Consider the following 22,719-nt stretch of genomic DNA (forward strand, 5'->3'; position numbering starts at 1 on the left):
TGTAGACAGCGGGCAGCGTCGGAGCGGGCAGCGGAGTGAGAGGGAAGCAGAGTGAGCTATTAGGGCTTAATATCAAAAGGGCTGGGGAGAAAAAGGGCCAGGTAAGTTCGTGTTGAAATTTTCAATACTACTACAGTGAATAATGGAGGGGCATGTGATGTGCTGTTTCTGTATGATGTGGGAGCTGGTGGACCCCAGGGTCCTTCCCAGTGACCACGCCTGCAGTAAGTGCAGGTTGCTGGAGGAGCTCCAGCTCAAGGTAGATGAGCTGGCTTCTGAGCTACAGACACTGAGGCTCAACAGGGGGAGAGAGGGTGCCATTGTCAATGGGGTGCAAGTGACATCCACCCCCCCTAGACTGGCTAACTCTAAGGGTCAGGAACAAGAGGGGGCTGCTGAGAGGAGGAAGGGGGGTGGGGAGCGGAGGAAGGGGGGTGGGGAGCGGAGGCCTCAGCCTCTCAATCTGCATAACAGGTTTGAGGTTCTTTGCTTCCAGTCTGGACGAGGACGAGGGAGGTGAGGTTGGTGAGCAAACTGCACACGGTACAGTGATGCAGCAGGACATAGGCAAAGAGAGGGGGAAAAGGAACGTAGTAGTTATTGGGGATAGTGGGGTTAAGGGTATTGACACTGTCCTTTGTCACAATGACAAAGTGCACAGAAGGGTGTGTTGTCTGCCTGGTGCTCGGGTCCGGGATGTCGCAGCTGGGCTGCGGAGGAACCTGGAGTGGGAGGGTGAGAATCCGGTCGTTGTGGTAGATGTGGGTGCCGACGACGTAGGCAAAATGCAAACTGAGGATCTGGGGAGGGAGTATGAAAAGCTGGGAATGGAATTAAAAAGTCGAACCGACAAGGTGGTTATCTCTGGGCTACTGCCTGAACCGAGTGCAGACGGGCGTAAGGTTGATAAGATTAAGGAAGTGAATGGGTGGCTCAGGTATTGGTGTGGGAGGAATGGGTTTGAATTTATGGGGCACTGGATCAGTATTGGGGTAGGTGGAACCTGTTCGGGTGGGATGGGGTTGGTCTGAACCGTGCTGGGACCAGAGTCCTGGGGAATCGAGTAAAGAGGACTGTAGACAGGGCTTTAAACTAATTGGGGGGGGGGGGGGGGGGGAGGGTGTGAGGGTAGGTGACATTACAGGGTCTAAAGTTAAGGAGAGGGTACAGGTAAGGGAAGAGGCCGAGGATGTCCCAATAATAGAGGGAGTAGGGGGCGTGAGTATAGTTGGTGGCGTTACAGCAAATAGGGTCCAGGTGAAGGCTGGGATGAAGGCACTTTATCTGAATGCACGAAGCATTCGGAATAAAGTGGATGAGCTGGTGGCGCAGATCAGCACAAATGGATATGATCTGGTGGCCATTACAGAGACGTGGCTGCAAGGTGACAGGGACTGGGAGCTGAATGTCCAGGGGTATCAAGTGTTTAGGAAGGATAGGCAGGAGGAAAAAGTGGGGGGGTGTAGCTCTGCTGATTAAGGATAGCATCAGGGTGGTAGCAAGGGATGATATTGGAGCCAAGGAGCAGAAAGTGGAATCGTTGTGGGTGGAGATTAGGAACAGCAAAGGGAGGAAGACGCTGGTGGGTGTCGTCTATAGGCCCCCGAATAATGATCTGGAGGTGGAGCGGGCTGTTAACGCGCAAATAAGTGCGGCGTGCAGGAATGGGACGGCCGTAGTTAAGGGGATTTCAATCTACATATAGATTGGTCGACCCATGTTGGACGCAGTGGGCTCGAGGAGGAGTTCTTGGAATGCTGCCGGGATAGTTTCCTTGAACAGTGTGTGTTGGAGCCGACAAGGGAGAGAGCCATCTTGGATCTGGTGTTATGTAATGAGGCGGGTAGAATTAGGGACCTTGCGGTGAAGGATCCTCTTGGGGAGAGTGATCATTGTATGGTGGAGTTTCTGGTGCAGATGGAGGAGGAGAAAGTGGGTTCCCGGACACGCGTCCTTTGTTTGAATAGAGGGGAGTACGGTAGGATGAGAGAAGAATTGGCGAATGTGGACTGGGGGAGCGCGTTGTAAGGTAGGTCTGCTGAGGAGCAGTGGAGGATCTTTAAGGAGATCTTTCTTGGTGCTCAGCGGAAATTTATTCCGATGGTCAAAAAGGACAGTAGGAGGAGAGGTAATAAGCCGTGGATAATGAAGGAGGTGAAGGAAAGTGTTAAATTAAAAGCGGAGGCATTTAGAGTAGCTAAGAGTAGTGGGCGAGAAGAGGATTGGGAGAGGTTTAAATGTCAACAAAGATTGACAAAGAAGTTGATAAAGAAGGGTAGGAGAAACTATGAAGCTGGGCTAGCGCTTAATATAAAAAAGGATAGCAAGAGTTTTTATAAATATATAAAAAGGAAGAGGCTGGCTAGGGTGAACGTTGGTCCCTCAGAGGATGAGAAGGGGGACTTAGTGGTAGGGGATGGGGATATGGCTGAGGTCTTGAATAACTTTTTTGTTTCCGTCTTCACGGAAGAGGACGTGAATAACTTGCTGGGTGTTAGAGATGGAAAGGTGGTAGGACAGGAGGGTCTCAATGACATTATTGTTACTAGAGAGGCGGTGCTCGACAGACTGGACGCCAGGACCGGATGGAATGCATCCAAGGGTTCTGAAAGAAATGGCGGAGGTGATAGTGGATGCCTTGGTGGTTATTTTCCAGACGTCGCTGGATTCCGGGGAAGTGCCGGAAGATTGGAAAACGGCTAATGTTACGCCGTTGTTTAAGAAGGGTGGCAGGCAAAAGGCAGGGAATTATAGGCCGGTTAGCTTAACGTTTGTTGTAGGTAAAATGTTAGAATCCGTCATCAAGGAGGAAACAACGAGGCATCTTGAGAGGAATTGCTTGATAGAGCAGACGCAGCACGGTTTCGTTAAAGGGAAGTCGTGTCTGACAAATTTACTGGAGTTCTATGAGGATGTGTCTAGGGCGGTGGATAGAGGAGAGCCGGTGGATGTGGTCTTTCTTGATTTTCAGAAGGCGTTTGACAAGGTACCTCACAAGAGGTTATTGCAGAAGGTCAGGGGACATGGAGTTGGGGGTAGGGTGTTAGCGTGGATAGAGGATTGGTTGTCAAATAGGAGGCAGAGAGTGGGGGTCAATGGGTGCTATTCGGATTGGCGGATGGTGACTAGTGGAGTGCCCCAGGGGTTGGTGCTGGGGCCTCAGCTTTTTACCATTTATATAGATGATCTGGAGGAGGGAACCGAGTGTAGGGTGTCGAAATTTGCTGATGACACCAAGATTGGTGGAACGGCAAATTGTGCAGAGGGTGTGAAGCGTCTACAGAAGGATCTAGATAGGCTGGGCGAATGGGCCAGGAAATGGCAAATGGAATTTAATGTTGGCAAGTGTGAGGTGGTCCACTTTGGTAGGAATAATGGTAGGAAGGATTATTACTTACGTGGCGAAAAACTGCAGCAGGCGACCTCGGGGTCCTTGTGCATGAGTCGCAAAAACCCAGCTTGCAGGTGCAGCAGGTGGTCAGGAAGGCGAATGGGATGCTGGCCTTCATAGCGAGGGGGATTGAATATAAAAGTAGGGAGGTCTTGCTGCGGCTGTATAGGGCATTGGTGAGGCCGCAGCTGGAGTACTGTGTACAGTTTTGGGCGCCGTACTTACGCAAGGATATTTTGGCCTTGGAGGGAGTGCAGAGGAGGTTTACTAGGCTGATACTGGAGTTGAGGGCGTTGAGCTATGAGGAGAGGCTGAATAAACTGGGCTTGTACTCGTTAGAGTTTAGAAGAATGAGGGGAGATCTCATTGAGACATATAAGATGATGAATGGGATGGATAGGATAGAGGTGGAGAGACTCTTCCCGCTCAGAAAGGATAGTAGGACTAGGGGGCACAGCCTCAAGATAAAGGGGGGTGGTTTAGAACAGAGTTGAGGAGGAACTTCTTCACTCAAAGGGTGGTGAATCTCTGGAATTCTCTGCCCGTTGAGGTGGTGGAGGCTGCCTTGCTAAATATTTTTAAGACGCGGGTTGATATGTTTTTGATAGGCAAGGGGATTAAGGGTTATGGGGAGAGGGCGGGAATGTGGAACTGAGCCACGACAGATCAGCCATGATCTTATTGAATGGCGGGGCAGGCTCGAAGGGCTGGATGGCCTACTCCTGCTCCCATTTCTTATGTTCTTATGTTCTTATTATGATAGCATGTGACTTGGAGGTCATGGTGTTCAACCGGCATTGCTACTTTTGTTCTTTTTCATGGGAGTAATCACAGGAGAAGGAGCTTTACAGATGGATCAGAGATCTGGGGTGGATCAAGCTCTGCCCTGTTCTTGTGGTACTCAATGCATTGATAGCGTCAATCTAGTTAAGTTTCTAGTCAATAGTGACTCCAAAGATGGTGGTGGGAAACTTAACAATGTATGCTATTGCAGGTCAGGGAAGGTGATTATTACCTTTCAAACGTTTTCTGACAATTCTGAGTCACAGTTGCTGTGTTGTCCAAACGTCACAGCAGGCTAACATTGTGAGAAGAACTCCTGCAATGTAGTCCTGGGGTGGGACTGTGATTATTTGTCCCCAAGAACTACAACTATTTCCCTTGGTATCAGGCAGAACTCCAACCAATGGGCACTTTTTCTTTTGACTCACCGTTGACTTTATATTAATGGAACTCCATGGTCCCATACTGTTAATTATTGTATTGATGTTAAAGACAGTGGATAGAATTTAACCAAAGTGACGGGGGTCGTCCCAAATGAAAAGGAGTTGGTGAGAGCCCTGTGTCACCTCATTGGGAAAGGCCTGCTGTATTAAGTGTCTATCCAGACTGTAGAAGGCCTATCTTGGGCTTTAGGACCTTTGGACAGAAATCCTTCTGCCCAAGAACTGCAAGCCAGAGACCAACTGCTCTCCATTACTGACAGTGCCTCTAGTGGCAGTTGCCAGTAATTCATCCGTCAGAGCCTGTGATGGCAAAGGGACCCAGGCCACTGGTGAGTGACAGCAGGATGGAAGGTGTAGAGTGGGGGTCATTGACTAGGGATTGGAAAAGAGTGGAAGTGAGTGAATTCAGCCCACCACGCCTCCTCCCCTCTTTTCAAGCTTCCTGTGTGGTGAATCCCTTGTACACTGATGGTCAAATACTAGCGGCAGTGGGATGAGGCCCTTAAGTGGACATTAATTACATCCAGGTGGAAAGACTGTCCATGGAGCATTGGGTGGGTCACACATCCAAGGCTCAATTAAGGCCCATAAGTAGGTAATTCATGCCCACTTAAGGGCCTGATCCAGCCATGACTCAAATTTAGCAGGCAGTGTAAAGTCCTCCACCCAGTCTTCAACCGGACAGATTTAGCTACTGGCCTGTGAAAGTGGTGGGGGGAGAATGCCTCCTTTCAGGGCCCCTGGTGGCAATTGGAGACCACCTTCCACAGTTTTCCCTTCACAAGTCCACCCAATCCCACTGTCCTGTCCAACATGCTCCCCTATTCTCCCTAACTGGAGTCTGCGAGCCCATTTTGATCCTTATTGCAGCTCCAATAATTCTAACTGTTGACATGTCTAAAGACTGCCTTTGAACCCCCTTTTATTTTAGCAACATTAATTTCAAATAAAATGTAACACCACTACATACTGGTTTAATTCTTCTCTTTATCCAACATTGAAATGAAAGTTACTATTACCATGGTGATCCTCTCCAAATGCTCGTTTTGCAAGGAGAAGTTGACATTTTGGCAAAAGCAACACAATCTTTGACTAACTTTTCACTGGAAATGTGTTTGAGGTTTCTAACTAACTTTTAGTGAGAAGTATAATTTTTCATTGTGGTTCCTGAACTCTGCAACTATATTTAGCCTAGCTTGTGACTTTATTTAAGTAAAAGATTTCAAGGATAAGCCATTACTAGAAATATTCTAAAACAGCTAAATGAGACAACGTTTGAGCCTATTGAATAGATACAAAACCAGTCCGCACAAGGAGTAAAGACCTGTGGCCATCCTGCAGGATTTTGCCATCCTGTGCTGGATCCTCTTGTGTGGCCAAAAATGGAGATGGAGAAGATTGAAATTTCCCACCCAATCCTGGTGGCTACCATTTTGACCAGTGCAGGAAATGTTGTGGGTGGTGACATAACCTGCAGTCCAAATGAGATCAGGTTCAAGGTTTTAAAAGTCGGCCTCAGTTTTAATTTCCCTGAGATCTTCAGCCAGGCAGTTATGTTCCTGGAGGTTGTGTGAAATGCAGCAGACAAGTCATTTTGTGAATGTTGGGGGAAGCCTGTTGTGGTTTGGGAGCTTTTTGACGGTTAAGTACAAAAGGTGTTGGCAACATTAAATGTCATAATTAGACACTGCATGATAAGTTGTTTGTTTTCAATGCAGTTATTGCTTATACGACTGTGTTTTAATAGGTAAGTATCCATTAAGCTTGCAACAAAATATAAATGTTCAGATGCATTGAAGTAATTTTTCCAATGTTGTCCTGCATTCAACATTATTGAAAATCAGGTATTAATGTATCAGCTGGACGCTCATGCTTTCAATGTTAAATTAATTTGAAGTACAGATTGCTGTTGAATCTCTGAAATAATTCAACAGATGGCTAACCTATTTGATTAAAAGTTGATCTCTTGAGCCTTCTGTTCAGGCAACTTCCAAATCATTATATTGTGTTCTGGAGGGTTTGGTATAAGGTTATGCGATGGAATCTCATACTGAATGCTTGGCTGAGTTCCAACACCCACTAATGGACTTTGCTCAGCAGAGGTTGGTTACATATCTGTGAGGGGGGGCTGTGAGCTTAGTTTGGCTGACCAATTTAAGAGCACTTGAGTTGTTTTTTTTTCCAAGTCGAGTTCAACTGATAGTATATTTGATTGACAGTTGAGCTCAAGAGTTCTGTCAATAGTGGATACTGGGTGAGTAGGATGCATGAGGGGGGTATGGCAGATCCAAGGAGGTATGGAGAGTGTAAAGGGGTACAGAGCGGGTAAAGGGTTGGATGGGGTGCTAATTTCCCAATGAATGGACGTATGGCAAGAGTGAAAGTGAGCCGTGGAGAGAGTGGGAGTGAGCGATGGAGACAGAGAGAAACCACAATGGGAGAAAGCAATGAAGGGAGTAGGGGGGTGAAGGAGGAAGTAGGAAGAAGAGGGATGAAGGTGGGGCAGGAGCAAGAAGTGTGGCAAAAGAGCCAGGAAAACTGGGAGGTAGTGAAGAGAGTAAGGGGTAGACAATACAGAAAGCAGGGTGAAATGGGAAGCAGGAGAGCATGATCGGAGCAGCAAAAAGAGTGGGATTGAGAAGCAGGGGGAGAAATGAAACAGATACTAGCGTCCAGAAGAGCAGGAAGTAGCAGAATGGATAGCAGGGAGGAGAGTGTTGGCGAATCGAGTAAAGAGGACTGTAGACAGGGCTTTAAACTAATTAGTGGGGGGGAGGGTGCGAGGGTAGGTGACGCTACGAGGTCTAAAGTTAAGGATAGGGTACAGGTAAGGGAAGAGGCCGAGGATGTCCCAATTGGTGGCGTTACGGCAAATAGGGTCCAGGTGAAGGCTGGGATGAAAGCGCTTTATCTGAATGCACGAAGCATTCGGAATAAAGTGGATGAGCTGGTGGCGCAGATCGACACAAATGGATACGATCTGGTGGCCATTACAGAGACGTGGCTGCAAGGTGACAGGGACTGGGAGATGAATGTACAGGGCTATCAAGTGTTTAGGAAGGATAGGCAGGAGGAAAGAGGGGGTGGCGTAGCTCTGCTGATTAAGGATAGTATCAAGGTGGTAGCAAGGGATGATATCGGAGCCAAGGAGCAGAACGTGGAATCGTTGTGGGTGGAGATTAGGAACAGCAAAGGGAGGAAGACGCTGGTGGGTGTCGTCTATAGGCCCCCGAATAATGATCTGGAGGTGGGGCGGGCTGTTAACGCGCAAATAAGTGCGGCGTGCAGGAATGGGACGGCAGTAGTTATGGGAGATTTCAATCTGCATATTGATTGGTCGACCCATGTTGGACGAGGTGGGCTCGAGGAGGAGTTCTTGGAATGCTGCCGGGATAATTTCCTTGAACAGTGTGTGTTGGAGCCGACGAGGGAGCGAGCTATCTTGGATCTGGGGACCTTGCGGTGAAGGATCCTCTTGGAGAGAGTGATCATTGTATGGTGGAGTTTCTGGTGCAGATGGAGGAGGAGAAAGTGGGTTCCCGGACACACGTCCTTTGTTTGAATAGAGGGGAGTATGGTAGGATGAGAGAAGAATTGGCAAATGTGGACTGGGGGAGTGCGTTGGAGGGAGGGTCTGCTGAGGAGCAGTGGAGGATCTTTGAGGAGATCTTTCTTGGTGCTCAGCAGAAATTTATTCCGATGGTGAAAAAGGACAGTAGGAAGAGAGGTAATAAGCCGTGGATAACGAAGGAGGTGAAGGAAAGTGTTAAATTAAAAGCGGAGGAATTTAGAGTAGCTAAGAGCAGTGGGCGAGAAGAGGATTGGGAAAGGTTTAAATGTCAACAAAGATTGACAAAGAAGTTGATAAAGGAGGGTAGAAGAAGCTATGAGGCTGGGCTAGCACTTAATATAAAAAAGGATAGCAAGAGTTTTTATAAATATATAAAAAGGAAGAGGCTGGCTAGGGTGAACGTTGGTCCTTTAGAGGATGAGAAAGGGGAGCTAGTGGTAGGGGATGGGGATATGGCGAAGGTCTTGAATAACTTTTTTGTTTCTGTCTTCACGGAGGAGGACGTGAATAATTTGCCGGGTGTTAGCGATGGAAAGGTGGTAGGAATGGAGGGTCTTAATGACATTACTGTTACTAGAGAGGTGGTGCTGGACAGACTGGAGGGGCTGATTGTGGACAAGTCCCCAGGACCGGATGGAATGCATCCGAGGGTTCTGAAAGAAATGGCGGAGGTTATAGTGGATGCCTTGGTGGTTATTTTCCAGACGTCGCTGGATTCCGGGGAAGTGCCGGAAGATTGGAAAACGGCTAATGTTACGCCGTTGTTTAAGAAGGGTGCCAGGCAAAAGGCGGGGAATTATAGGCCGGTTAGTTTAACGTCTGTGGTAGGTAAAATGTTAGAATCCGTCATTAAGGAGGAAATTGCGAGGCATCTTGAAGGGAATTGCTTGATAGGGCGGACGCAACACGGTTTCATTAAAGGGAAGTCGTGTCTGACAAATTTACTGGAGTTCTATGAGGATGTGTCTAGGGCAGTGGATAGAGGAGAGCCGGTGGATGTGGTCTTTCTTGATTTTCAGAAGGCGTTTGACAAGGTACCTCACAAGAGGTTATTGCAGAAGGTCAGGGGACATGGAGTTGGGGGTAGGGTGTTAGCGTGGATAGAGGATTGGTTGTCAAATAGCAGGCAGAGAGTGGGGGTCAATGGGTGCTATTCGGATTGGCGGTTGGTGACTAGTGGGGTGCCCCAGGGGTCGGTGCTGGGGCCTCAGCTATTTACCATTTATATAGATGATCTGGAGGAGGGAACCGAGTGCAGGGTGTCGAAATTTGCTGATGACACCAAGATTGGGGGAAAGGCAAATTGTGCGGAGGGTGTGGAGAGTCTGCAGAAGGATCTAGATAGGCTGGGCGAATGGGCCAGGAAATGGCAAATGGAATTTAATGTTGGCAAGTGTGAGGTGGTCCACTTTGGTAGGAAGAATGGTAGGAAGGACTATTACTTACGTGGCGAAAAACTGCAGCAGGCGACGGTGCAGAGGGACCTCGGGGTCCTTGTGCATGAGTCGCAAAAACCCAGCTTGCAGGTGCAGCAGGTGGTCAGGAAGGCGAATGGGATGCTGGCCTTCATAGCGAGGGGGATTGAATATAAAAGTAGGGAGGTCTTGCTGCAGCTGTATAGGGCATTGGTGAGGCCGCAGCTGGAGTACTGTGTGCAGTTTTGGGCGCCGCACCTGCGCAAGGATATTTTGGCCCTGGAGGGAGTGCAGAGGAGGTTTACTAGGCTGATACCGGAGTTGAGGGGATTGAGCTATGAGGAGAGGCTGAATAAACTAGGCTTGTACTCGTTAGAGTTTAGAAGAATGAGGGGAGATCTCATTGAGACGTATAAGATGATGAATGGGATGGATAGGATAGAGGTGGAGAGACTCTTCCCGCTCAAAAAAGACAGTAGGACTAGGGGGCACAGCCTCAAGATAAAGGGGAGGCGGTTTAGAACGGAGTTGAGGAGGAACTTCTTCACTCAAAGGGTGGTGAATCTCTGGAATTCTCTGCCCATTGAAGTGGTGGAGGCTACCTCGCTAAATATTTTTAAGAAGCGGGTTGATGGGTTTTTGATAAGAGAGGGGATTAAGGGTTATGGGGAGAGGGCGGGAAAGTGGAACTGAGCCACAACAGATCAGCCATGATCTTATTGAATGGCGGGGCAGGCTCGAAGGGCTAGATGGCCTACTCCTGCTCCTATTTCTTATGTTCTTATGTTCTTATAGAACAGTGGAACCTGTGCTGGAGAGTGGGAACAAGGTTGAGTAGTGGCAGGGAGTGAGAATAATGTGGTGGTCTTTTCCATCTTTATTTCATCTGCGCCATCTTTGATATAGGCAGCTGCCTGGTTTGTTACTGTCAGTGTGTTTACTGAGGTCACAAGTGTAGAGGGAGCACTCCCCACACATCAGAGCCAGTGACATCACTGACAGCAGGGAAGAAGCTGTTCTCGAGTCAATTGGTACGTGACCTCAGACTTTTGTATCTCTTTTCTGACAGAAGAAGGTGGAAGAGAGAATATCCGGGGACCGTGAGTTCCTTGATAATGCTGGCTGCCTTACCAAGACAGCAGAAAGTGTAGGCCGAAGTGGATATGCATGCCTCGTACACGTGCTTCAATTTTGTTGAAGCAATCAAGAAAATGGTTAAGTTGCTTTAAGGTTCAGAAAATGAACATACGGAGCAACACAGGCCAATGATTCATTAATTAGCCTGCCCCAGAAATTGATAAATATAATAATCTATTTTCAGTACGCTTTGAATCTGTGAGCAAAAAAACACGTAGAACATCTCAAGTGAGGTCCAATAAAGGCTGCTTTATTATTAGTCAATTATAGTTTAAAACGGGAAGGATATATTTTGCCCAGGTTCCAAAAGAGAATGCAAATCAGCCAAGAGTATTTTAAACCATTAGTATAATCTACTGATGCGCACAAGGCTGGTGTGGTCATTACTTGTATTATGTAAGAACAAATTACGCTGTTTCTATTCACACTGTGTTGCTCCGTATGTTCATTTTCTGAACCTTAAAGCAACTTAACCATTTTCTTGATTGCTTCAACAAAATTGAAGCATGTGTACGAGGCATGTATATCCATGTCTGCCTACACTTTCTGCTGTCTTGGTAAGGCAGCCAGCATTATCAAGGAACCCACGGTCCCCGGACATTCTCTCTTCCACCATCTTCTGTCTGAAAAAAGATACAAAAGTCTGAGGTCACGTACCAATTGACTCGAGAACAGCTTCTTCCCTGCTGCCATCAGATTTTTGAATGGACTTATCTCGTATTAAGTTGATCTTTCTCTAGACCATAGCTATGACTGTAACACTCCTTTCCTTCTCTATGAACAGTATGTTTTTGTTTGTAGCATGCAGGAAAAGTACCTTTCACTACATATTAATACATGTGACCATAATAAATCAAATCAAAGAGAATACTACTGAGGGCACTACTGTTACAACATAAGATTATATAGATAGAAACTGGCACACCCCAAATGAAGGCAGTCTTGTGGCACAGTAGGTAGCATCCCTGTCTCTGAGCCAGACGTTCCAGGTTCAAGTGGGGAAGATATGTTGGTGATGCTGCCAACAAGTTGGATATCAACCTGCAAAATTCTTCCAACATGGCAATGACAGAGTGGGAGAGATAGCTGGTAAAGGTTGATGCAGAGCAGCACCCCTCAAGATATAGGCCATTGGTGACAGACCAGTGACCTGTTCCAGGAAAAACCCGACTAAGGGAACAGACAAGAAATGTTCATGTCCTTTGCCAGAGTGATGAGCATCATTACACTTAAGAGGTCTAAGGCAAAACATGGAGGAAAGAAATTGTAACAAACACAATTATTGAAAATTACTTTTCCATTTAAATAGAAAAAACATGTAAATTGCTATCATGTTTACAGTTCAAGTGATTAGAATTTAAGTTGTTAATGGATCCAATTGGTTACCCTAGGGAACTACTTTATTGCTCACTTGAAAAACTAAACTAGTGAGCAGAGAATTGGTGTTATATTTCATTTCATTTTGTGCCTTTTTAGATACCTCTATTGGTGCAAAGATATTGGACTGAGGAGAAATACATCTGGGAGCCTAGGATTCAGCATCGTAGGTGGATATGAGGAAAACCATGGCAGTCAACCATTCTTTGTAAAGTCCATCGTTGATGGAATGCCAGCTTATAATGATGGAAGACTGAGGTATTAAACATATTATTTCTTGTTATATTGTCAGTGGTCGCTTGGGAAGTATAGCCCATAATTCAAAGTCATATTTAGGAAAGATTTAAAATGCTGACACTTAGTATTGAACTTGCATATTTTGACATTGACTTTCCTGCCTTTACTGGAGTACTATCAGCATCTGTTGATAAGCAAGTAAAATATAGAAACATAGAAAATAAGAGCAGGAGGAGGCCCTTTGAGCTTGCTCCGCCATTCATCATGATCATGGCTGATTGTCCAACTCAATAGCCTAATCCTGCTTTTTCCCCATAGCCTTTGATCCCAATCTCCTGAAGGGCTATACTCTGGCCACTTCTTGAATACATTCAATGTTTTGGCATCAACTACTTCACGTGGTAATGAATTCCACAGGCTCACCACTCTTTGGGTGAAGAAATGTCTCCTCATCTCCGTCCTAAATGGTCTACCCAGAATCCTCAGACTGTGACCCCTGGATCTGGACACACCTACCATCAGGAACATCCTCCCTGCATCTACCCTGTCTAGCCCTGTTAGAATTTTAAAAGTCTCTATGAAATCCCACCCCTCCTATTCCCATTCACCTGAACTCCAGTGAAAACAATCCTAACCTAGTCAATCTCTCCTCAAACATCAATCCCACCATCAGCCTGGTAAACCTTTGCTGCATTCCTTTGAGAGCAAGAACATTCTTCCTCAGAAAAGGAGACCAAAACTGCGCATAATATTCTTAGATGTGGTCTCACCAAGGCTCTGTATGATTGCAACAACATACCCTGCTCCTGCTATGAAGGCCAACTGCACTTGCATGCTCACCTTTAGTGACTGGTACACAAGGACATCCAAGTCCTGCTGCATACTCCCCTCTCCCAATTTACAGCCATTCAGGTAGGAATCTGCCTTCTTGTTTTTGCTTCCAAAGTGAATAACCTCACACTTATCCAAATTATATTGCATCCGCCATTGATTTGCCCACTCACCCAAAATATCATATGTCCAGATCATGCTGAAGGATCTCTGCATAAAATAATCTTAAACATCAGCAGGGATTCATTGAAGGATGGAAGCTAAATTACATAAACAATTTCAAAAGCATAGTTACCAAGAAAAATAAACAAACTATATACCTGAAAATAATGGAATTAGTATTCAAATTTATAAAAGTTTATGACTTTATTACTTATTACAACCTTTAATATCTATAATTATATTAATATAGATATTAAAGGTTGTAATAAGTAATAAAGTCATATTAATATAATTATATTAATATGATTAATATATTAAGACTATATTATTACAACCTTTAACTTCCAACACTTCGAATCCTTTAAGTTTAAGTATAAAATATTATATCTCAAATCAATTAATAAAACTGCCCATAATTCAGTGTGAAATGATACTAAATATTAAATCTCAGTAATCCAGAGAAAGAATAAAACCAACTTGTTTGAAAATGATAACATTCTACAAAGTACAACAGGAAGTGCTCTTATAAAGGTTCACGCACTGCATATGTGAAAAAGGAGAAATAGCTTTAGCCTAAATCTGGCCCACACAATACCTGACATGACACTCTCAATTGTGATAAATAGCATAACGAGCTAGAAAATATCATATTTCCAGCAATGATATCTCTTGCCCCAACAGCATTGAATTCATGAATCAAATGTAGATATTTTAATGCAGTACTATGTACACAATATGGCAAAGCAACATTAAGAATCAAGTGTACAAGACATTTAGTCCATAACTTCCAGGCTCCCCAGCTTTCAATTTGGGGATTACCCCAGACATGTGCTAGGGAATCCATCTTTGAAGTTCCCAGTAAGGGTTTACCCCGTAGTTGTCCAGAAGAGCCAACTTCCCCCGAACAATTAGACTGGGAACTATCCGATAAAGCGATTTAGAAGTTAGCACTTCTCAGCATAACTATTTTGAACACCCAGACTGAACCCGAATGGGACACCAACCCCGCCCAGACAGGATTCTCTTCCCTGAACTGACCACTCTGACCCACACCACCTGCCCCTCAATCTGAGCCTCTAACCCAACCCCTACCAACCCAACTCCCCCAACTCGCCCCCACAAGCGCAACCTCAACTCGGCCTCTCCCTCCCACCCATGTCCAACCGACCCCCTCATCCCATTCATTTGCCTTCTCCCTGGCCTGTTATTCTCAATTGGCCTTTAAATAACCTACTTTACAGCAGCTAATGCTTTTAGAAAAGGGGTCCTCCTTCTACCCCTTTTTTTTTACACTTAGTCATTGGAGCTGGGGACTCACTGCATTCCTTGAATCACACCCGACCTGAGTCAGGAAGGTCAGGTGAGACCAGCACTTGAGAATTTCAGCACAGCTAAATCAGTACAAATGGCATTCTAATGCTGATTGCCATTCTGAGGAAGCTATGGCCCTCTAAAGTGTCCTTCATGCTATGTAAATGCATTGAACATTCCTAATTTGTCAAATATTCTCAGATTTGTTCCCTCTTTAAAAACCCAAGCTATGTTTCACTGTCCCTGGGGAGAACTGGTATTTGGAGAGAGAAAACAATGAGGTTATGAAGAATTAAAATGACAGATTTATAAATAACCAATATAAAAATCACATTAAAATTTATACTAATCACACTGCTGAACTAGTGTGTAAAATGTTATGAATGTTGTTTTAAAGAGAGGTTTAGCAATGAAATAGTACAAAATAATAATGTTTCTACCTCACTTATTCTTAATTTGAATGAAGGTACGTATTAGAGATATGATGGATTTTACCTTTGGTGGAAATGTGTTTTTACTTGCATACATATGTATGAATATATAGGGCCTTACCTCATCTGTAGCATAAGCACTTTTGCTTATAACTAATTATTACTTTAGTGAATCCACTGCTGTTATGTAGACAAACGTGATAGCAGTTTACATTCACAAACACATGGATTTGTGAATAAAATATTTTTTTGGATGGGATAAATATTGGTCACTTGCTTAGTTCAAGAATGCCAAGGAGTCTTTTACATTCAGAGAGTTTTAAAGTGCTGAGCAAAGGCCGTTTTGGCAACCGTGCAGCAGATCAGCACTGCACCAAAGGTTTAGCCTGGATTAAAGGCTCATATCTGTCTGGAGAATTGAACTTTCAACCTACTGATTCAAAGGTGAGATTAACTAAGCCAAGCTAACACATTATTAAATGTGGAAATTCAGAGTGCAAATATTGAAGGTAGATTATTGTTTAATATTTCCTCTCATGATTAACAGAACAAGCTGTTATTTTAAAAATCGTTTTATCCCAGAAACACAGAATGCAGAGCAGAGGGCAACATCAAACATGTCAACTGCAGGACATCCATATCAGAAACACTGCTTTTAGCTTTTAACTTTTTGTTAAATTTTTGCTTATGTCACTAGTGCCTTTTAACCTTTATTTACTGTCCTTACTTCTACCCAAAATGCCACTGTGCCTTGACATTTCCCTTGCTGTTTTTGAATTTACCTTTCCTTGAATCCTCTCACTTCTAATTTTAGTTTGAAGTCCTATCTAGCTATCCAGGAAACTGGTCCTGGCTTAGATTAAGTAGAGCTCGTCTCAATGGAATAGCTTCCTGTTTTCCTAGCAGTGGTGCTAGTGACCAGAAAGCAAAACCCATGTCCCACATCTCTCCTTCAGCCATGCAGTTAATGTCCTAGCCTACTTATCCCTCTGGCAATTGGTGCATGACAGGTAACAATCCAGAGATCATTAGTTTTGAGGTTCTGCTTTTTAATTAGGACTCAAATTCTCTCAGCAGAACATCTTTCCTTGTTCTGTGGAGCGTGTTTGTAAGACGCCAAACAGAGAAACCACAACTGTTTATGAGGCCATGGATAGAATTATTTAATGGTGAACATGCACTAAAATTTTTAAACTATAACTTTAATTGTGCCTTTTCGAAGGTGCCATTTCATGTTCTTCAGCATACAGCCATTTATAATTTCCTCATTTTAGATACACCTTTACTAATCTCTTCAATGGTTTCTCAATGAATAAATCAAAAGATATGCTGAAGCAGTTAGGTTGCCTGCTGGTTCCAAATATATTGGTCTACATACCTGTCTCCTACCCTTCAAAGATTGTCCATCATCTACAAGGCACAAATCAGGAGTCTAAAAGAATACTCCCCAATTGCCTGGATGAGTTCTGCTCCAACAACACTCAAGAAGCTCAATGCCATCCAGAACACTGCCTGCTTGATTGCCACCCCTTCTACACACAATCACTCCATCAACGAACAATGGTAGCCATGTGTGCCATTTACAAGATGCACTGCACTTCAAGCAGCACCTTCTAAACCCACTACCATCTAGAAGGACAAGAGTAACAAATACATGTGAACACCACCGATGGAGTTTCCTTTCCAATCACTCACCATCCTGATTTGGAAATGTATCACCATTCCTTCAGTCACTGGGTCAAAATCCTGGTACACCATCCCTGCAGCAATGTGGGCATACCCAAGGGACTACAGTGTTTCAAGAAGGCAGCTCACTACTGCAGTAGGGCAACTAGGGATGGGGGCACTAAATGCTCACCTGGCCAGCAACACCCACATTTCGTAAATGAATTTAAAAAAAAATTTGATACTATGGTAAATATTTAGCACTAATATTGAATCAATTAATAAGTTTTAATTTAAACTTAAATTTAATTTAATTTAAAATAATAGTTTTAATTTCCAGAAGGCATTTGATAAGATGCCTCATAAAAGGTTGCTACAGAAAGTTAGGGTGCACGGAGTTGGGGGTAAGGTGTTAGCGTGGATAGAGGATTGTCTAATAGGAAGCAGAGAGTTGGTATCAATAGGTGCTATTCTGATTGGCGGTTGGTGACTAGTGGAGTGCCGCAGGGATCGGTGCTGGGGCCTCAGCTATTTACCATTTATATAGACGATCTGGAGGAGGGGGCTGGCTGTAGCGTGATGAAATTTGCTGATGACACAAAGATGAGTGGAAAAGCAAATTGCGTGGAGGGTGTGGAAAGTCTGCAGAGGGATCTGGATAGGCTAAGTGAGTGGGCGAGGACCTGGCAGATGGAGTATAATGTTGCAAGTGTGAGGTTATCCACTTTGGCAGAAATAATAGTAGGAGGGATTATTATTTAAAAGACGAAAAGCTGCAGCATGCTACGGTGCAGAGGGACCTGGGGGTCCTTGTGCATGAGTCGCAAAAACCCAGTCTGCAGGTGCAGCAGGTAATCAAGAAGGCGAATAGAATGTTGGCCTTTATAGCGAAGGGGGATAGAATATAAAAGTAGGGAAGTCTTGCTGCAACTGTACAGGGTACTGGTGAGGCTGCAGCTGGAGTACTGTGTGCAGTTTTGGTTGCTGCACTTGCGGAAGGATATATTGGCCTTGGCGGGAGTGCAGAGGAGGTTCACTGGGCTGATACCAGAGATGAGGGGGTTGGCCTATGAAGAGAGACTAAATAGACTGGGTCTGTACTCATTAGAGTTTAGAAGGATGAGGGGGGGATCTTATAGAGACATATAAGATAATGAAGGGGATGGATAGGGTAGAGGTAGAGAGATTCTTCCTTCTTAGAAAGGATAGCCTCAGGATAAGGGGGGGGTTAGTTTAGATTGGAGTTGAGGAGGAACTTCGTCACTCAAAGGGTGGTGAATCTCTGGAATTCTCTGCCCGTTGAAGTGGTGGAGGCTGCCTCGCTAAATATATTTAAGACGCAAGTAGATAGGTTTTTGGTAGGCAAGGGAATTAAGGGTTATGGGGAGAGAGTGGGAAAGTGGAACTGATCCACTTCAGATCAGCCATGATCTTATTGAATGGCGGGGCAGGCTCGAAGGGCTAGATGGCCTACTCCTGCTCCTATTTCTTATGTCCTTAGTTTTAGAGTTTCTCAACTTGGTTTCCCCAGTTATTTATTTTCATGTAGATGGACTGACTATTTGAGAGAAACTGAAAAATGATTAAAAGTTAGTGAATATTCAATGGCGCTATTGTAGATACGGAGCTGTGGCAGGAGATTTTCCACACCACCTGCAGCATGTTTCTCTGTGGTGTGGCAGTCCCACTGCCATTGGTAGGATTGTTTGGTCCCACTGTTGTTAATGGGATTTCCCCACTGAATCCACTCCCCACTGCCACAAATCCCATGGCAGGGTTCGCTTTGATGGGACCAGAAAATCCTGCTGGCATGAACAGCCAGGAAGTTCTGACCAGTAAGTGTTGGATGGAATTTTGGAAGCGGTCCCATCAATTTTGAAAAATCACAAATGTGGCACCTCTATTCAAGAAAGCAAGGAGAGAGAGAGCAGGAAGCTGTAGGCTGCTTAGACTAATAATGGTCCTAGGGAAATGCTTGAATCCATTATTAAGGAAGTATTGATAGATGTGTAGGGACATACAAATTAGAAGGCCACTCGGCCCAAGCGTGCTCGACCATCCATTAAAATCATGGCTGATCTGACTCTAACCTCCTGCGACCCCAAATAACCTTTTATCCTCCTGTTTATCAAGAAAAATCAGGCAGAGTCAAAATGGTTTTGTGAAAGGAGAATAGTACTTGACCAATTGAATTTATTGAGGAAATAGCAAGGTGGATAATGGGAAGCTGTCAATGTGGTGTACTTGGATTTCCAAAAGGCATTTAATAAGGTGCCACATCAAAGGAAAAATAAGAGCTCATTGTCCAGGAGTTAACATATTAACATAGAGGATTGGTTATAAGAGGAAGCTGAGAATAGAAATAAATGTGTTTTTTTTTCAGGTGCCAATCAGTAACCAATGAAGTGTCACAGGGATCAGCATTGGGCCCTCAACCATTTACAATCTACATCAATGACTTGGATGAAAGAACCAAATGTATTGTAGCTAAATTTGTTGATGATACCAAGATAGTTAGGAAAGGAAGTCAAGAGGACACAAGAGTCTACAAAGTATTTTAGATAGGTTAGGTGACTAGGCAAAAATTTGGCAGATGAAGTGTAATGTGACAAAAAGTGAACTTGTCCATTTTGGCAAGAAGGCTAGTAAAGCAATACATGTGAATAGAGAGCAAGTGCAGAATTCTACAGTACAGGAGGATCTGAATGTCCTGGTACATTAATCAGAGAAAGTTAAGGTTCAGCAAGCGATTAGGAACTTAAATTAGGAATCTTCATGTTTATTGCAAGTGGAATCAACTATTAAAGTAGGGAAGTGTTACTACAACTGTACACACTTACTTCAACTGTATCTATAGTGTACAGCTCTGGTCTTCTTAAAGGATAAAATTGCATTTGAAGCAGCTCAGAGGTTCACCTGATGGATTTCTGAGACAAATGGCTTACGAGAAAAGGTTGCAAATATTGGGCCTCTACTCATTGGGAAGAATAAGAGGTATTATTGAATCAAATGAAATCTGTAGGGGACTTGATGGGGTGCATGCCAAGATGAAGTTTCCCCTTATGGGGGAATCTAGAACTCAAGTACATTGTTTGAAGACTGAGATGAGGAGAAATATTTTCTCTGAGGATTCATTAACTTGCAGAATGATCTTCTCCAAAAAGCAGCAAAAGTTGGGTCATTGAGTATATTTGAGACTGAGTTAGATAGATTTTTGATCAACAAGGGCATCAAGGGTAGTTGGGGGCCACAATCAGATCAGCCACGATCTTACTGGATGGTGTTGCAGGCTTAAAGGGCCAAACTTGCTACTTATAAATCTTGCCCTGTTTCTGCACAGATCTTGTGTAGTGTGGTTTTATAGATTTTAAATGAGGAAAAAGTGTCACAGAGGATATACAGTGAAAAAGCAAAGCTGAAGGTGTCACCTGATAGAACTCACCATTATCCAACAAAGCAAACTATTAGGCAAAAAAAAATTAACATCTTTCACATTTGTAGAACATTCCAAAAGTGTTTCACAGCCAATTTATTACATTTGAAGTTATCATTGTTGTTATGTAGGCAAACAGTTAATTTACACACAGCAAGGTCCCACAAATAGCAATGAGACAGATGATAAGATAATTGGTGTTTGGTGATTCTGGGATAGGGTTAAATATTAGTAATGACACCAGGAGAAATTATTTTCTCTTCCAATAGGTATTGTCCACCTTAATAAATAAACAAAGAGTGGTTTAACAGCTTAGCTTAAGGATGATACCCGAGACAAACTGAACCCTGCTGAAGTGTCATAAATGTCATTGAGTGCTGGAACCCATGCTTTTTGGGGTGAATTACAACTCAGGATAGTGGTGTAAAATGGGCAATTATGACTCAATCACCCATTATACATGCAATCTGATTTTCTGTTTGAATTTAGCATAAGGAAAAGAAAAATAAATTATGTGTGGTGTATAATAGGCAGCTGAACTAATATGTCCAGTTTTACACCATTGCCTAATGTTCAAATTATCCTGTCAGTGGCAAAGTGCTGCTACTGACTCAATGTCACCAAGCTGGCACACAGTTTCTAACAAAATTGTTTCTAACAACATAATTGGAACTTCAAACAAACAAAATGTAGAATATTTAATTCATCCTACAAAAAAATGCAGCAAAAATAATTCCAAATTGTAAATACAAGTACAATTCTGTAATTGAATAAATTACTCTGGTCATTTATTTTACAAAACTACAATTAAGTTTAAGAAAAAAAACATTGCTTGTGATTTCACCTCATGTTGACTTACAGTTCCGTTAGCAAAAATTTTAGGAACTGGAAAACTTCGTGGGGTCCAGGTTTATCTATTTATTCCGTCTGCCTCAATTGGCTTATCTTTTAATTTATTTGACAATGGCCATTTGGAAAGAAAAGTTCCATCTACTCTAGCTTTTAACTCAATTTTATATTCTACAATATTTGTATGTTATTACAGTAAATCTGAATCCACAAAGCTAATCCTTTTCACAATCTAAAACCTGAAAAATCTGTGACATTTGCCATTAATGGAAATGTTAAAAATGTATCTAAAACTAGGTTAATTAAACTAACCTAGGGGAATCCTATCTTAAGACTCATAATTGTGCTTAAGGGCACCTAGCACAATTTACTTGTCAGCAGTTGCAGAGCTCGATGGTAGTTATAATTTTTATCATTTACATCCCCACTTGGCAATTTCTACTGTACACAAGTGTTGCTTCACATAATGGAAACTATTATGTTTAAACCCAAGCAACCTGAACAATTACTGTAGAAATGCTGAACTGTAATACAAAGGCTATAGAGTAGCATGTAGATTCATAGACAGAATTTCAGCACTGCTTTGTTACCTCATCACTGGAGTTGGCCAGAGGTAATGTTTTCACCCGTTTGTTAGTCTGTAAACATCACATCACAAAATCTAATGGATGATTTCAATAAAATTTGATACATAGATAGGGTATAGCCCAAGGAAGAATAGATTAACTTTTGACAAAGGTGCAAGTCCTGATCCTGAAACTTTTTAAAGGTTATGATAACATTGAGCGAAAGGGCAAATTTACATTTTTTTAAAAGAATGTTGTGGATTGTTTTATTGTTGGTTATTTTTGAATGTTGAGGATTATCTCAGCAACTGTGGTGGAAATTGTCACAGCAGTCAAAATGTGAGTTTTCAGAGCAGATTGTTGGATGTGGATTGACCTAAAGCTTCTTCAGTGAGATGGAAGCTCTGTAGAAAATGATTTATTTTCTCAACTTTGTGGTATAGAATATTAACAAAGCAGGGTAAAGCCTCCAGGAAGAATTGGGCAATTGGATAACAAGTTAGCACAGCATTGTGAAGATATGCACGCCACTGAGCGTATTCTTCACTTGTTACGTTGTCAAGGAAAAGCCTCATTTGATAACCTATAAAATATACCTCCATATCAGAACTGGAAACATTGATTGCCTACAGTTGGCCATCTCATCTAAATTGCTGGTATATGATTGTGGGAAGCTGAATAAAATTTAACACTAACCAACTAAGAACCATTGTGTAAATCCATGCTGTCTTGTTATTGCAGGTGTGGAGATATGATTTTGGCCGTCAATGGAAGGAGCACCTCTGGAATTAGTCATCCCTGTCTGGTGAAGATGCTCAAGGAAGCAAGAGGAAAAGTTATGCTCACTGTGGCATCCTGGCCTGGCAGCCGTCTCTAAATTAGCTTACAACAACTTGGTTTTCATGAAAATAATAAAGTCAAGGCCACAGACTCAAGATAGAGGCACTAGTATTGACATGACAACGTAATTCTTACAAGTTATAAAACCTTAGAGTTCTGTGGTGTTCCTTTAATTTTTAAATTATATATTTTTTGAAGAAAAGGTCTGCATTAGTTTAAGAACGCAAAGGGGTTGGATATTTCAAAAGAATTATTGAATTCAAAAATGCATCACTGC

The 22,719-nt window shown here is 43.3% G+C and overlaps 1 protein-coding gene across 1 annotated transcript in view; it reads left to right on the forward strand.

Moving 5' to 3' along the window:
• lnx1 (ligand of numb-protein X 1) overlaps nucleotides 1–22,479 on the forward strand; it is a 124,286-nt gene extending 101,807 nt beyond the window's left edge. The window contains exons 9-10 of the mRNA XM_080187544.1: nucleotides 12,217–12,375; nucleotides 22,344–22,479. Of these exons, the coding sequence (XP_080043670.1) occupies nucleotides 12,217–12,375; nucleotides 22,344–22,479 (295 nt within the window). The remainder of the gene's footprint in view (nucleotides 1–12,216; nucleotides 12,376–22,343) is intronic.
• The last annotated feature ends 240 nt before the right edge of the window (nucleotides 22,480–22,719 follow it).

This window comes from Carcharhinus amblyrhynchos, chromosome 1 (assembly GCF_965287045.1).
Source record: "Carcharhinus amblyrhynchos chromosome 1, sCarAmb.v2.hapA, whole genome shotgun sequence".
Classification (NCBI taxonomy): domain Eukaryota; kingdom Metazoa; phylum Chordata; class Chondrichthyes; order Carcharhiniformes; family Carcharhinidae; genus Carcharhinus; species Carcharhinus amblyrhynchos.